Source organism: Mandrillus leucophaeus, unplaced genomic scaffold (genome assembly GCF_000951045.1).
Source record: "Mandrillus leucophaeus isolate KB7577 unplaced genomic scaffold, Mleu.le_1.0 Scaffold515, whole genome shotgun sequence".
Taxonomy (NCBI): Eukaryota; Metazoa; Chordata; class Mammalia; order Primates; family Cercopithecidae; genus Mandrillus; species Mandrillus leucophaeus.
Window position 1 is genome coordinate 1,036,460 of NW_012105531.1, and position 17,130 is coordinate 1,053,589.

At 36.4% G+C, this 17,130-nt stretch overlaps 1 protein-coding gene across 4 annotated transcripts in view; it reads right to left on the bottom strand.

Annotated features, from left to right (window-relative positions):
• The window catches only part of VCAN (versican), a 119,853-nt gene that overhangs the window by 37,361 nt on the left and 65,362 nt on the right, over positions 1-17,130 (bottom strand). For 2 of the 4 annotated variants that reach the window (XM_011996461.1, XM_011996460.1), the window contains 2 exons: positions 3,557-8,821; positions 182-295 (listed from right to left, as the gene is read on the bottom strand). In XM_011996461.1, the coding sequence (XP_011851851.1) occupies positions 182-295; positions 3,557-8,821 (5,379 nt within the window). The remainder of the gene's footprint in view (positions 1-181; positions 296-3,556; positions 8,822-17,130) is intronic. The other 2 variants (XM_011996463.1, XM_011996462.1) reach the window with 1 other exon arrangement.

Genomic DNA, 17,130 nt, shown 5'->3' on the forward strand with positions numbered 1-17,130 from the left:
TGAACGTCTGTACCCATTTTCCAGCCCCTAGTTAATTACCCTCAGATTTTAACTTCATTTAACATATAATTAATCTACACATGGGTTTCTCTGAAATCTCTGATTGATTCGACAACATAAATTCTCCCCCAATATATCTTCTGTGAAAGAACTGCACCCTTTCAGTCAAGTACCATCTTACCAAGTTCACACTGGTCTCCACTGTATCCTGGCACACAGGTGCATACATAGGAAGTTTCAGTAGGATAACAGGTGCCTCCGTTAAGGCACGGGTTCATTTTGCAACGATCAGGTCCTACCATATTCAGGAAAGTAAGAAAAGCAATTAGGCCCATCTCTAATGTTTCAGTGTATTTTAGCATAAAATGCCCCATATTGCTACCATATTATAGGCTTTACCATAGCAATTTAGAGTTACTACATATAAAAATTAACATTAACTTTACTCTCTGGAGTGTTTCTTGGCATTATAACTAATTGTTACAAATTGCATCTATTCATTTCTGGGATTCAATCATGATTACTCTTAAATGATACTTTTTGTACTGTATCTGGCAACTAATATATTCTACTGCAGATTTAGTTGGCATGATAATGGCAATTGATTTTAGTCAAAAATGATTACACATATGTGCACAGTGAATGGAAAATGTATTCTTTTAAATGGGGTTAGTTCATGTGAAATGGCTGGATACACAGAACATGCATTCTTTTTAGCAGGTTGGCTTGTTATCATCATTTGAATTATTATTGCCTTTTACCACTTAATGCTCAGAAACTGTTTTTCTTCGAAAGTGTGCACTGAAGTCTCTTCTGCTACATTAATATGCTTTTTCCAAAAACACGTTCCAAATGTACTCCTTTAAACTATACTTGAAGAAAAGCAACACATGGATTAAACTCTACTGTAGAAAAACAAACCCAAATACAAAAACCTCACCTAAAATGAAACACCAAGTTTTTATTATAATTTTCTTATTAAAATACAAATAAAACTGACACTCCTGGGAGATAAATATGAAGGTTGAAGACATAAATTTATGAGGACAAACAGTTTAAATATATTTTCTAAGTGCAAATACTTTTATACCACTTGAAGCATATATTTTACACTGCAATATTGCTTGGGTAAGTGTATTTTCATTGAGTTTATACTTATTCTTTGTATATTGTTTCAGAACTGCTTACATTTCCAAATGTTCAAAGATCCAAATGAGAGTTGAAAGTTTTACAAAATAATTGAAATAAACTAGATTATCTATGGAATACACCCATATTTTCAAGAATCTTAAGTCCTGAAACCCTGAAATAATTACACGTAAAAGAAGAAAGATGTCTAACTTCTTATGAAACATTAGCTTAAAGAATATTAGGATAAACAAGGTACTGCTATAAAAGATAACTGAGGCTTCCCCACACCAGAAAGTCAAACTCAAATTCTGACTGTTAAGTAAATTCTGGATGAATATAAACCTGGATAGGAACTCATTCCCACGTTTGGGATTCACATTAAAATTAGGTTAACTCAGATGAGTACATCAACTGCTCCACAAACTTCCCCGAATTTTCTAAGACACATTTTCCTGTAGTTCCAAAACTGTTTGAAACCTCCCTAACACTTTTAGCTTTCTGGATCTGAAAGTACAAGTACGCTGCCAGGACGACAAGGCTGCAGTTAACATACACCATAGCCACATGCTGCCCTTTGTGCTGAATCCAAATGACACTATGTGAAAGTGCTTTATCAGACTGTGATGTGCCACACAAATGTGAAGAAGTACTACTACTATTCCCACCACTGACACTAGACACCATGCTGAGACTATGAGACAAAGACTGAATGAGTCTTTCTGTGAACTGGAAGTCGTTCCAATTAAAAGGAAACTTCTGTTTTTATAAATGTTATTCTCCCCTAAACAGTTCATATTAACCTCTGAAAGCTGAATCTGCAACAGATAGACCAGGTAATCCCATATGAGCTGCTGTTTACTGAATGAAGCTAAAGAGACCATTTGTTTTGCAATGAAGACGCAAACTATAATTCTTGGTAAATATTGCACACTGGATAATTGGTACATATTTCTCATTCGTCAAACTTAACTCTATATGTACCTAGTTATTACCAGTTATTTTTATAGCATATGTTTAACAAACTGAAGTATATTGACCTAAATTAAAAAACAATAAATATTAGCCAAATTACTAGATTATCATTTACAGATTAAACACAGTGATAACAAAAAACCCAATGTCAACTACCTTTGATCAATTTTCCTCAAAATATTTCAAGCCATTTATTAAACATTGTACTTTCTGACTATTTTACTCTTTCTGAAGCACATCAAAATAAAGCATTGGTGGCACAAAAGGTAACACTGATATGATCAGAAGAATAATTTTAATGATAGTCATGGCATAAAACATAATAATTAAAATAAAACATATATTTTCAACCAAGACAGACATTAAAGTACGGATTTTTTTCTCTTTTTCCAGGTAGCAGCTAGCTGGTGATGTCTATTTGTGGATTCCACTAACATTGTTAATTTAAATAATAACATTCTGGGAAAACACCATTAGAACTGATTTCTTAACATTCTCAGGCTAGATTAAGACGAAAATAAATTCTACAAAGTAAATATCCCAAGATTCCTGGTTCCTATATTATTTAATATCAATTGTTTATTTTTATACTATACTGAAACCAGCAAAGAGCAGTGAAAGGACTATGGACTTTAGAGTAGAGCTAAGCTGGGTTCAAATCCTACCTTTACCACAAGGTGGCTGTGCCACCTTGGGCAAGTTACTGAACCTCTCTGAATCTTCACCTCTTACCCTTTCACATAGGGCTTATATAGCCTTTTTGTGACAATCAGAAGAGATGGCTTACATGAATCAGTATCAAATTCATGCTTTCCATACATTCAGTAAATAAACAGAAAACTTCTCTCAATAGGCAATATGTTTATATAATAAATGACTACTCACTACTGGTAGGCACTGTGTTTGATGCATTATGTAAACTGTCTTAAACAAGGACATTGCATACAAGTATGAGCTGATATTGATACTGCACAAACTCTGAAATAGTTATTAGAGCTATTTACTACTCTCAAATGTTAAGGGCCTGATAGATTTTGATACTGCACCAATAGCATCCATCAATGGGAGGGTTTTTAAAAATAGGACTTTTTATCTAGTTTTAAACGTAAGATGTATAACTATGAGACATATGACAAAGCAATACTCTAGTTGTGAGTAAAAACAAATTCAATTTTTATAACATTAATAATTTCATCTTTTCCATGTTGTAATTGTATATTATTTCTAAAACCCAGTAAAATACAAAGTCTACTTTAACGTCCAAAACTAATCTATACTTACTGTCATTTCATCTCATTATGAATTCAATACTGTGGCCTGGCCTGCTGTTATGTGAATAACATGAAACTCTCCATTGATTTAACATCACAATAAAAATTATATACATATAAATATTAGCACCAAGGGACTGTTTCCAGGTTTGAAAACAGATTTATCAATGTTGTGATCTTACCTGGTAGATAGATTGCCGTGCCTTCCACTGACTCTTCATTAATGCCAATCAGGAAATCTGTTTCATTAGAAGTTTCCAGAAGGGAAAATGGTGGTGTTGCAACCTCAGTATTAAATTCCACCGGGCTTACAGTTGCCTGATTATTGGAATCAAGAATTCTCGCTGCCACTTGCTGTTCTGATGCTGCTACTGTGGAATCCTGCCCTCTGATTAAAGCTGCTTGAGTTTCAGGATTTATTTCTGGAGAAGAAGAAAGCGTGGGCGTCTCAGAAGTCTGTGGACTCAGCCAAGGCATCACACCTGCCTCGACCCCATAAGTGGCAGAAGCAGAAGTAGAGTGTGGCCACTGTGTAGCACCTTCTAATTTAATTTCATTGGCAGTTGTAATAACAGTTCCAGCTTCGGGTGTTTTAATGGTGGGAAACATCTTGATTGCTTCTCCAGAAACTTGACCATCGGTTTTGTTTTGGAAATCTTGGAGAATCTCAGTTCCTTCCACAGCAATAAATTCTGTGGGAGAAGCTTCCGTTTCTTCTAATAACTCAGGCTTACCATCCTCTTCTGAAGGTTCTAATTTTGTGTCAGGAGATATAGAGGGAGGCTCAGTTATGTGAAGGTATTCCTCACTTGATGGTTTGAAAGTCGTTTCAATATTTACATGAATTTCCTTAAAAGAATCCTCTGGAGACATTACAGATGAGCCGGCATCTATTCCTGGCAGAGCACTGGGCTGGGGGATCTCTGTGTGTCCAGAGGCTTCACTGCCTGAGTAGATAGTAAGCGGAGATGACGGTGTCTGAGAAGACAACTTTGCAAATGCTGAAACTGATAATGTTGTATCTGTGTAATATGGGGCATTGGATCCTTCCATCACATTAGGCACCTCTGTTAAACTCTCATCCACAAGGTGGGTAGTAGCAATACTTAGATAGGGAGTATGATCTACTAATGCCTCCTCAACTCCTGAAGAGAATTCTGGCTGAAAAGAAGGACCCGCATGTTTTTTGTCTTCATACTCCTCCTGGGTCCTTTCAAATTGGCCCAATGTTGGTATTATTTCACTTTGGTCTGCAATAGCTTGACCATCAGACAAAGTGCTTGATTCAAACATGTCATCCAGGGCTTTTGCTTCAGCTTTTATTTCTTCAGTCTCTGGAATAACTGTGGCAGACTTACGAGGAATTGGCAGAGATGTTGCTGTGGGAAGTAAAATGTCTAGTTCTGTTTCTGTGCTAGGAGCAGGGATCCCAGTTGTGAAGTTAAAGTCCATGTGATCTAGTTGGCTTCTATCTTCATAAGTCATTGATTCATCATGTGTTGCCTGAGTGTAGCTAGCCAGAAGAACATCACCAGAGCCTTCAAATGTTTCCTCCGTTAAAGAAAGGTTGACAGCTGCCTCATAGGTCTCTTGAACTTGAGTGCTGTCATCATTACTTTCATCATTACTGTCATGTGGTTCTGATGGTACCTCTGGATCTATATCTGTTTGCATTCCAAGAATATCTTCATATACAGGTTTGGTATGATCAATATCTATGATAGTATTTTTATCTGATGTCAGCTCAGGTAGAATTTCAAGGATGGTACTCTCTGTAATTGTCAATATTAAATCCTTGTCCTCTTTGTCCAGGTCTATAATAATATTTTCGGTAGGTTTTTTTCTGTTAGGTTTTAAGGTGGAATCCTCGAATTCCCTGAAATGGTCTTGGAAACTACCGTCTGTGGACCTCTCATATGACACTGTATTTGACAGTGTGCTAGTTGGATCAGGGGAGCTTTTGTTCTGCTCTGAATGAAAAGGCAGCATCGCTGAAATTGTTGGGAATCCATCAGCAGTAACAGCTTTAGTGCTTGGCACCTCAGGATGTTTTTCCAGGGACCCATCAGAAACAAACGTGGTGCTGCTTTCTTGTCTGGTTGCCTGAGTAGTTGCAGAAGTGTGAAATGAATCAACAATATCCGCTTCTCCAGATCCTTCTCCAGAAGGTTCATAAAACATATCAGATGGTTTTGGTGCTGATGTAACAAATTCTTTGGCCATTTCAAACCCATAAACTCTAGCCAGAAAATCAGTGGATGAGGTTGTTGTTTCATTAATTTCTGCTGTTGAAGAATTCTTGTTAGAGTCTTGTTCAGTTATGGTTTGTGGTCTACTAGTCTGGATTTCTTCTGCCCATCTGAGAGTCTGATTTTGCGGATGTCCGATGTTTGCGGAGAAAGGGAGAGGTGCCACCGTGGGTCCTTCTGCTCCAGTGTCACTTAAAATTTCTATTAAGGTTGTGCTGGTTACTGACTCATTACCTTCAAAGATGTCTGTTTGAGACACGAGTGGTCCAACTTCTTTTGCCACATTTTCCATTCTGTTAGAGTCTTCAGTTTTGTCACTTGAGGTACTTTCCACTTGAGAACTGTGGGGATAGAATGTGTTCCTAATCTGTTCCACTTCAGTAAAATTCACTGACTTTGTTGGTAGAGTAGGTAAAACTTCTTCTCCTGATCCCAGTCCAGAGAATAAGAGCTCAGTATCTAACTCTTGAATTGTTGGTCTCATGCCTTTGGGAAAATGTTTTGTACTTTCTTCCTCTTTGATTGGTGAATCTGTGACCACATGTTCAGCTGGTATAGATTCAGTCACTAAGGTAGTAGCTAAGAAAAAATGTGACTTTTCAGTAGCTTCAGGGAGAGTTGTAAAAGATTCCATGCCATTTGCAACTGGATCTGGAGTAGACATGTTAGCTAAGGAAGTGCCTTCCTCCTCCATTTCTTTATCATCGCTGTAAGTTTTCTTTGTCGTTAGTACAGAATAACCTGTGGTTTTGAGTTCAGTTTCAGTAAATGTCTGTGAATCAAAGATTGTTTGTTCTGTTGCAGGAGAGTTTTGGGGGGATTCAAAAGACTTTTCTTCTTGAATTTGTTCCTCTGATGTTGTTTCACTTTCAATTTCTTGTCTTTCAGGGTTGACTTCTTGCCTAGACCATAATTTGGCTGGCTCCATAGTTTGGGGAAAGTTTGTTGAAATTGTGCCACTGACCTTTACTTCCTCCTTTTCTACTGGAGCTTTCGTACCTTCCACTTCTGCTGTTGGTAAAATGGTGGATCTTCTATCAATTTCATTGACAGTATCTACTTCTCCCAATCCTTCGTCAATAATGGAGGAAGCTGTACCAGAAAACCTTCCAATAGCACTGGGAAGCGCTGGATCAACAGAGCTGCTGACTGTGACCAGTTGCTCACCTGAGCCCTCAGCTGAGGATGTAAACTCTTCCCAGGGGAAGGCTGAAGTGCTGACCATGGTGCTACTGGGTCCTTCTGAGTCAGATATGTGACTGATGTGAACTGAAGTAAGTACTGTAGATGGTGAAGTCTGGGTATCCCTAAATGCTGCATCTCCAGAGCCTTCCATCATTACTGTTTCTTCTTTTGCTATGGGATGAGACACTGTTGAGTATTCTTTAAAGTCACCACTGAAATCCTCCTCCAAAGGAAAACCTGTGGAAAAGCCCCTTATTTCTGCCCCATGATTTGGTTCTCCTAATCGTTCTGAAATCAATATTTCCCTGGATGTTTGGCTTATATTTTCAGCAACTTCTCTGTCCATTACTGTACTCATAACCAGTCCTGTTGGCTCAGTGGAGAATGTAGTTTCCACATATGGAGACAAAGTGCCAGCTGCTTCCTTTTTGGCTTGAATTTCATACTCTAAATTTAATGAAAATGAAGAAACAGTGGTGGTTTCTGGGTCAGCAGCAGCTTCTCCAGAGCCCTGCTCCATAAAGAGAGAGGCAGGACTACCGGGGAGAGTGGTCAACCCTTCCTGAACCCCAGGTTGATGGATACTGCTGTGCTCAGTGGTCTGTGCCTCCAAATTTTCTAATGTATTTGTTTCTGTAAAGACAAGAGTAGAATCTGTCATTTCCCTTTCAGACTGTGTTGGTGTTGTCAAGGACATAAAACTTTTCCTGATACCTGAATCATTAGATACAACTACATTTGAACTTTCTAATTCAGAGGGTAAAATTAATTGATCCGATCTCTGTGTAGGTGAATATACCTCAACTGTGGAAGCCGTACCTGTAGTTCCCTCCTCCTCCTTCCTTTTCTGTTCCTCAGCAGAGGTACTAGAAATCCACTCAGAAGTGTCTGTTTCACTGACAAACTTGGTAGGCACCACTTTTGCAGAAGGTTGTTCAGAAACTGAATAAATGGTGGTTGCAGGAACCTCAAAAAAGCTTTCTGTGATTATCCTGCTAGTGTCTAAAGTAATGAGTGTATCAGTAGTATTTCTCTGTGATAAATCAGTTACCATGGTGAACATTGTATCTTCATCTTCTTCTGCTTCTCCAGAGCCTTCTGTAACTGGAATTGAAGAACTCCCTGAGAGCTCTACAACTTGTCTAGGAGTTGCTTCTACCCAGCTTTCTTTGGTAGACAACAGGTCATCTGGCCAAAGATTTCCTATTAGGGTAACTGCTTTTTCCTCTGAAACATATGCTGATGCAGAACTTGGAACTACAGTAGGAGTGTATGTGACAGAAGTACTTTTTTCTACCTCTTCACCAAATGTTACTTCTGTAGGCCTTGCAAAGGCTATTTTCTGAGATTCTTGGTCAATGGCAATCTCTCCTGAAGACTCTTCAGGAAACACAGATACGGTTTCAATATGTTCATGTGCCTGATGACCAACTTCAGTATCTCTCTCTGTGACTGATTCTGCCCCCTTTATGGCTGTTCCACTTTCAAATTCTTCATGGAATGGGACTGTGGGGAAAACATCAGGCTCACCACCTGAAAAATGTTCTGATGTTTCAGGGTAAGTCTCAGGCTTCCATGTAATTTCAAGAGATTCAGTTGTTTCTGTAGATCCATTAGGTCGCACAGCAGTAGACAATTCCGTTTCAGCTATTACAAATGGACGAGTATCACTTTCAGAGCTGTCCGAGAAATTTTGAGAAGGTGCAACACTTTCAAACTGGCCACGCCTAGCTTCTGCAGCTTCTGGGTCCTTGGGCACAGTGGTAACTAGATGCTTCCCATTTATGTACTGTACAGACGGGGTGGTTGTCACATCAGTAGCATTTGCACACTCTTCTTCTTCTTCTTCATTTTCCTCACTGTGGTATAGGTCTATTTCAATTATGTCAGGGAATTCAGGTAAAATTTCAGCCATTAGATCATGCACTGGATCTGTTTCTTCACTACAAGGTTCATCTTCTTTAGATTCTGAATCTATTGGATGACCAATTACACTCAAATCACTCATTCGACCTGAAAAAAACAGAGTTTTCACAATACTTAAATAGAAAATTTGGCAGTGTATGACAGAAGAAATTGATAGCAAGGTTGGTCACACTCACACACAAAAAGAAGGATTCAAATATTTTCATAATTAAGTGCAATCACCCTCTTATATGGTTCTCAGTCTTCAAATTTGCTGTTTTTGTATTAACAATAAGAAAAATGAATTCAATTTAACATTATTAAAACAGGTTATAAAGACTCATCAACGCATTTAAGAAAATGACATAGTCCTTAAAATGAAGCAAGGAATCACATATACAATGCAATCTTGAAGTGCAGGAATTCATCTTTGTGTGAACTGCAAAAAGAGTAAAATTAAGACTATTTCATATAAAAACAATTTAAAAATTAAAAATCAAGGCCATATCATATAGAATTAATTACTTTTTCTATAGACCTATTTCTATATATGATCTGTATAGAAAAAGTAATTGTCCTTTATGTAAGGGAATATTTATACACTCTCTATTCAATAAGAAAATGAGAAGAGATTCCTTCTGGCCCCTTTATAATCTGTTCTAGAGCAGATTGTTTTATAGAAAAACAAGAGAGTATTATTTATAGCCCTTTCATATTGCAATGGCATCCTCTACCCACTGTGGCACTGAGACAAGAGCTTAACCACATCCCATGCACAAGAGTGGGAAGCTCTGGATAGGAGGGCTCTGTTGGAAATAGCTCACTGAAAGGACCAGAAAGAGCCTTCCACACCTGTAGACCTTTATCCTTCATGGGATGTGACCCAGATTAGGTCAATTTTAGTTCTTCTTCTTAACATCTTCTCTGAAGAAAGTTCAGGACTCCTATCTAAATATTCTAACTAGCATTCTTCAAAAAGCACATGTCATCAGAATATTTCCTAGATTGTAAATTACCATATGGTACCAACCACTAAGCTCAATGGCCTTTTCTGCTATCAGAAATACATCAGCAAATCTCCTTGTCTTGGGCACTAGGAAAGAGGAAATTCTGAGGCCTCATGATCGAGGCATTCAACTGTCCCAGGACAGGGTCCTGTCACTGCAGCTGCCTTACTTTTAGTGACAAGGCAGTATGAAAATGTGCCTGTGGATGTACTGATCCATAAAGAAGACAAAGAATTCCACACTACTCACCACCTTGCCCACAGGAATAATACTGCAGAATTCGTTTTCAAACTATCCCCAATCCATAACACACATGCATAGGCTGAACCCGAGACGTGTTGAGGAGAAACCATTATGACGGAGCCAACCCTGCTTCCCAGCCTATCATCTAAAGGGGAACTGTTTTCTCCTGAATTGCTCCTGTTGCAAGAAGCTATTTCCTTCTATGTATAGAAGCAACAATATCTAGCATTTGCTGTTCCATCAGAGAAGAAAAAACCCTACTGAAGAGGAATCAGTGTTGCTTATATGCTAATCTATTTTATGAATCAAGACAAATATAGAAGTGTAGGAACTACTAAGACAAATTCCACAGAAGTTCCTTGATTTTTTTTTAAATTAAAAATCCCAGACAATAAGACTTTTATGTAATCAGAAGACATATACATTTATCCCTTTTATTCTAATAGAAACAAGAAAGAAAACTCTCTTTTGTATCCCACCACATCTTCACTAAATTATTTCACTAAAATACTTCTGTGTAGGACTGGGTTATTCCTACCCTAACTAAACACCCTTCCTATTGAGCTTTTACACACTACAGTTCATTTCTTATCTCTCTATTCCATTCCATTCTATACATTCAGCTTTTTAACTACACAAACTACAGCACATGGATATTCAAATGAATGAGAAAATATTTCTACCACAAAGAGAAGTGAGATAAATATATAACTCTAGTGTATCATAAAAACATAAAATGAATACAAATTACTTCTGACACAGATGTTGCAATTATTAGTAATTGCCAAGTGCAGGGAAATGATTAAATGCCTTGTCATTTAAAATATATATATAATTAAAAAGACTAGGTTTCTTCAATATTAGGTCACTAAAGTTGTTACTCTGATCTTATATATAGTATCCATGGTGTATATGTTTTAAAACAGGACACCATAAAATATTCAGATGATAACATCCTCTTAATACAGTTTGCATTGAAGGTAAACTTTATGCTATGAAAAAAGAATGTGAAGAAAATGTTTAAACTATATGAGAGGCAGCATTTAAAATGCCTTCTGTACTAAAGAATCTCTTGAAATATTCACATCAACAATTTTTATCTAAGCCAGGAGTCTCTCATTGCTAAAACTATTTGAATATAGTTGAATTAAGCCAGACTCAGTTAAACTATTCAGTACGATTTCGTGGGATTTAACTGGAGTTTAAAAATGTGCATATCTTAAATTGCTCATACTATCATTTCACATGCAAGCAACCCTTTTATTTTGCTTCATTAGACTTAAATAAAACTAGAATTGATGATTAAGAAATATTAGACACAGATACACTAAATTCTTACTTACCCTGTTTGGTGACACCGTAACTTTCATTTAAATACAGAAAAAAGATTTTATGTAAGAAATATGGGTCAGTGTCAAGCATATAAAGAACCTCTACCATATTTTGTACCCTTTTGTAAATAATGAAGTTAAAATGAGCCATTCAGCTAGGTTTCTCCAGCCAAACACAAGGATAAATAAGGAAATATCTGATCAATATTGTATATTTACAAACTCCTAGGCCAAGAATAGGGTAAAAACACTCATTCCTATTATAGATTTACTTGGGGTTTCTAAGTAAATTCTTTACTTTAAAAAAATAAGACTGATACAGACATATCTCATGATCTTCTTATTGAGTAATTACAGATGGAAGTTCTGTCAAGTATGGTCGTGGCTCTAAAAACGTGGGGTGGAGAAAAGCAGAGAGAGAAGACACAAAGTTATGCCAACATGTCACATGTCAGTATGGTAAGAAACTGATGGATGGTCATAATGCTCACTGAAATGTTTTGTTGTTTGTTTGTTTGTTTTGTTTTTCCAGGAAAGAAAATAAAGAAGAACTCTAATTGTAAATCAGCACTATACAATAATTTAGCTAACTATCAACTCATATTAAGAATACTTAATTCTACTAAAGACTATAGCATTCACTTTATAGTTTCTGATTTTAGCTCCAATTAACAAAGTACAGTATTCTTTTAGTTCATATTCTACTCAGAGCAAGAACTCTAACACTTCCAATTGCTCATAGATCTATAAGGACTTCCTTGCCGTTTTAGACTATCATACCAGAATTTTGCACCAAAAACCCAACTGTCTGATGTAGTAAATTCCATTTTCCAACCTAAATAAATATGATAATGTTTCAATCACAGCAGTACAAGCGTATCAGAGACTGAACCTTTGCATACATTGCACAAACACAGCATTGCTTCATATTGGTTTTTGCACACAAAATGAAATTCACTACAACCACAACCATGCATGCCCTGAATGTAGTATCTCTTCAGGCGCTAATTGATTTCTCAAAATCTACTAAGTGCCTGTTATGTATCAGACCCTAGGGTAAACACTCTCTTGTCAACTTCAGAGAGACCCAAGTGTACTTTTCAAGTCTCTTCTTGCCCCGTTCCTCTCTCTCTCTCTCTAAAACAAATGTTCCTGCCAGTAAGTTAGAGAACTGGCCTTACTACACTCTTCTCCCCTATTTTAATGGGAAACTTCCTGAATGTACTTATTGCAAATGTACCAATCATTGAATTTAGGTTAGGATTCCTTTCTCCACCCACCTCGCAACTATTTGATCTGATTTGGCTTCGAAATGATAGAAAACAGAAATGTATTATGCAGTTTCATCTTACGTTTCTCATCAAGAAGCTGGCAGCACATCAAAATAAATTAATTAATTGAGAAGAAAATCTACATATAAATAAAATAATATGCTCATTTAATAAGTATGATAGAAATTTTCTTTTTCTAAAATAAACTCTATTGTGTATTTGAGGTTTACAATATGATGTTATGGGATATATATAGATGGTAAAAGGAAGCAGATTAACATATATACCATCTTTTTGTGAGAAGAGCAACTGAAATTTACTTATTTAACAAAATCCCTCATACAATACAATTTTATTAACTACAGTCTTAATGTCGTATATTAGATCCCCAGAAAAAAAACTGTCTACTAAACGGGAATTCTGTAATTTCAAAAAATATGCAAAATAGGAGTTGAAATTATGTTTTTCCTTTTTCTGAAAGTAATAGTCTCACAATTAAGCAACCATTATTATTCTTTAAATAAGTCATGACAACTTTCAAATGGTTTTATTGAATTTTTCTTTTAGACAGGGTGTTGATCTGTCTGTCGCCCAGGCTGGAGTGCAGGGGTACCATTACAGGGAGCCTCAAACTCTTGAGTTTGAGCAATCCTCCTGCCTCAGCCTCCCAAAGTGCTGGGATTACAGGTGTGTACCACTGCACCTGGCTGGATTCCTTAATATCAGTTTGAAGGAGAGAGAAATGTTAATTACCTAGGGTTTTAAAGTTAAAATTTTCTGCTGACATTTCTTATACATACAATCGAAATTTTATTCTATCAGTATAGTTTATTTCTTCCCATACTTTTAACATCTCATAGCAGGGAGAGGTGGGATATAAAACCTATCATTATTAATATATGCAGATAAATTTTTCCCTGCCCTGTCATCCAAATGTCTGTCACTAACCCCTTGCATCTTACCAAATCCTACTTGCCCCCTTAGTTTATTCTTCCTCTGAAATTACCTCTTCATCCCCATTTCCTGTCACCACCTCCACCCACCACACACGTTATTAGAGAATCTCAACAGAGATTATTGTAAACCAGAAACGTTTCTTTGTGGTGTATAGTAAGGGGATGGAGGGTACACCTGTGCTATTGTGAGAGGAGGTATCTCATTCCGAAATGGTGATCTGCTCTATTCGCAGAAACAGAGCAACCCAATGGTGTAATTGACATTCCAAGCTCTTAGATGAAGCTCTTAGTCTTATAAAAGACTGCTCTATTCTAGAATTTTACTCAAAAAGCAATATAACTTTTATTTGGATTTCAAGAGTCAAACCACAGAACTCCACAGAGTGTATGCATAATCTTTTCTATGTTTATATGAATGTATTTTAACAGCTTGACTTGAATATACCAGTACCATGGTTAATAGGCTTTTTTAATGACATTTCACACAAAGCTTTATTGCTAGCTGACCTCAAATTATTCACCAAGTATTTTTAAGTACTTCATAAGAAAGTTTTGTAGACAGAGCACAAGTCTTCCAGTCATACTGTTAACAGACACAAAACATAGTTGCTAAGATGCATAGGCAGCTGGTTAAAGTTCACGTTCTCTTTGGGGAATTTTACAATTTAAGTTTAAGAGTTTTTAATTAAATGTAAATGTATACCAGTCTACTCAGCAGAGATATATTGGGATCACATTTCTTTATTAAAATGAATTTTATTTTAATGTGTAACAAAAAGATTTTGTTTTCTTTTTTAAAAAATACAATAGACAGCCGTCCCAAAGTGCAGCATAGTGAAAATGATGATTATACTATATTCCAATATACTCTCCAGAAAAATACATTACCTTTTCCCTTTCCCATCTTAGAAAAAACAAAACCTCCAGAAACCTACTGTATGAAGCACATGGCCAAAGTTAGTAAACTACCCTTGTGAGACACCAGGGAGACTGTACTACAAGGTAAAAAGATAAAATCACTAAAAGCCAGTCACGGTACTTACTGTGTACTGGTTATACATGTGTATAAGCAAGTTTGGGTATAACAGAGTGACACCGTGTATCAACTTTTCATAGACATAGATATTGAAATACAATCAAACTTTTCCTCTCACTCCAGAGATTCCTTTTTTCTAGTTTAAAATCTCCTTTTTAAGACGTACATTATTTATGGAGAATCAAAAGCTGGATACATTACTCAATCATTCTAGCAGTTACTTAGAAAGTTCACCAGAATTTATTTTCCTCCAAAGGATCAAATCACTCTTAAAAAATAATTATATCCATCTTCTTGTCAATGGATGTGTGTTTCCCTCCTGATTCATACTCAAAAGGTCTAAATACTGGCACACTCTCTCTAAGGAACACCATTTTTAATGTAATCAATGAGTTCTCAGATGTCCACATGATGCCCCAGGATGAAGGAATAGTTTCGTATTTTATATCACCTCAATTAGGTTGTAAAAAATTCAGAATACTTCAATAGAAATGAGAAAATAGTTTCTACTAAAACATATCACTACTCCCTCGTCCATCCCACTCCCACCAACCTGGGCCCCATTCTTGGAACCATTCTCTTAATGAAGCCACTTAATAACTAACATTTTTGTACATGAAACACTGGCCTCAATGAAAAGTAATGTTATACACTTTCTAAACTGACAAAAATAGGCAATGTCTTTTTTAAAGCATAAATTTTTCAGCTTTACCTCATTAAAATGGAACCTCAGCAAGCATTTCTTTTTCCTTTTCTTTTATTCCTATTGCTCCTCTCACCAGGCACGTCTCTCCCCTTAGCTACGCCCCTCACCCACCAAAAAAGTTCTGAACACTGTCTGGACCTGTGAATACATTTTTTATTCATTGCACAAATGAACGATCTAAGAGCTATTAAGAAAGAAGAATGTAATCCCTGTGTAGAGAACTGGGGGTTTCCTTGACAACAACAAAAAGACAGCAGGGAATGTCCATCCATTCTATAAATATGCAAGAAGCTAGGCCCAATACCTGGGGAAATGTATCGAGAATTTGTAAAATGATTTTTATGAGAAAAAAATTAAATTGGTAGTTATCAAAATCATAAGCCCAACTTTCACACCTGAGAAAAAGCAAAAAGCTAATAAATTCTATTCTGAGGTCCTATAGAGCCAATACTACATTTAAATTTTAAATAAGGGCTGCAGCTGCTTCTGATTTGCACCCAAAATGGCACCACCCAAAAAAACACAACCTATGTCAGGTTCAAATTTTAAGAAGTTATTTCAGTCAAGCAGACACTAAAGTACAATTATACTTGGCTCCTTGTGGCATAAATGATCTTGAATTTTAAGATCATTTGGCTTTTACCTATTTAGTACAAAACAGTCTATATTTTCCTGTACTTAGAAGTTGGAAATGAAAGAATTTTTAAAGCCCATAGGGGATGAATTTGTACTAAGTCATTACTATGTATCAGGCATTGTGCTTGGTGCTTTCTAGTCACTGAAGGAGTATTAAATGTGTGAAATACCTGTCCCAGTGACTTGCATGTGGCAATCACTCTGAGATCCCCTTCTTTAAGCAATGTGGTGAGGTTGTAGTATTATTATAAATTTTTAATTATGTAACCACTGAGGCCTGTGCAGGTTAAGTAATTTATACAAGACCAAACAGACTGTAAATAGAGTTATCCCTCAATAGCCAAGGGGGATTGGTTCTAGGACCCCCAAAGATACCAAAATCCATGGTATTCAAGTCCTTTCTATAGAATGACATGGTATTTGCAGGAATCCTATACATACATTCATATACATATACTTTAAGTTGTCTCTAAATTACTTATAATACCTAATACAATATAAATGCTGTATAGTTATTACAGTGTGTTGGGGTTTTATTTGTGTTATTTTTTATTGTTGTATTGTTCTTTGTTATTGTGGTGCTTTTTTTTTTTCCCAAATATTCTCTATCCATGTTTGGTCAGATCAGAGGACGCAGAATTGTGGATACAGAGTGGCTCCTGTAACAATGTTGACAGTGAACCCAGGTCTCTTTCCAAAGGCTCTTTCTACCACATTAACTGCCTCTTCCATGTATCCTACGAAACAAACTAACTACATCTCCATGTTGGTTCAGAATATTAACTAGAATCTACTTCAAAAAAATCCAGTTCTACTGTAGTTAGTATATTATCATTATTTGACTGTTAAACAAATTAGAAAAAATGTATCTGTATATTATCTGTGTATGTGTGTGTGTGGTGTGTGTGTGTGTGTATCTTTGTTTCATAAACCCTGTGATTTGGAGAAAGAGTATGTGTCAAAGTTTAGGAAATATCATTCCATATAGTAATAGCCATTTTACCATGTTAAAAATTCTGACAGAAAAACTGAGAAATCCCTTGGTCCACATTGCACGTAAGCAAGGGAGAGACTGACTCCAGATTCCCTAACTTAGAGCACCTGCTCTATAATCCTACTGATTCAGTATTCACTTGAATTGAGATGTTATAAACCTTTAAATCACCTTTTAGAGAGTGTAAGCACTTTTTACAAAGTAGTTTTATGCCATTTAACTTTGTAAGTGTGTAAT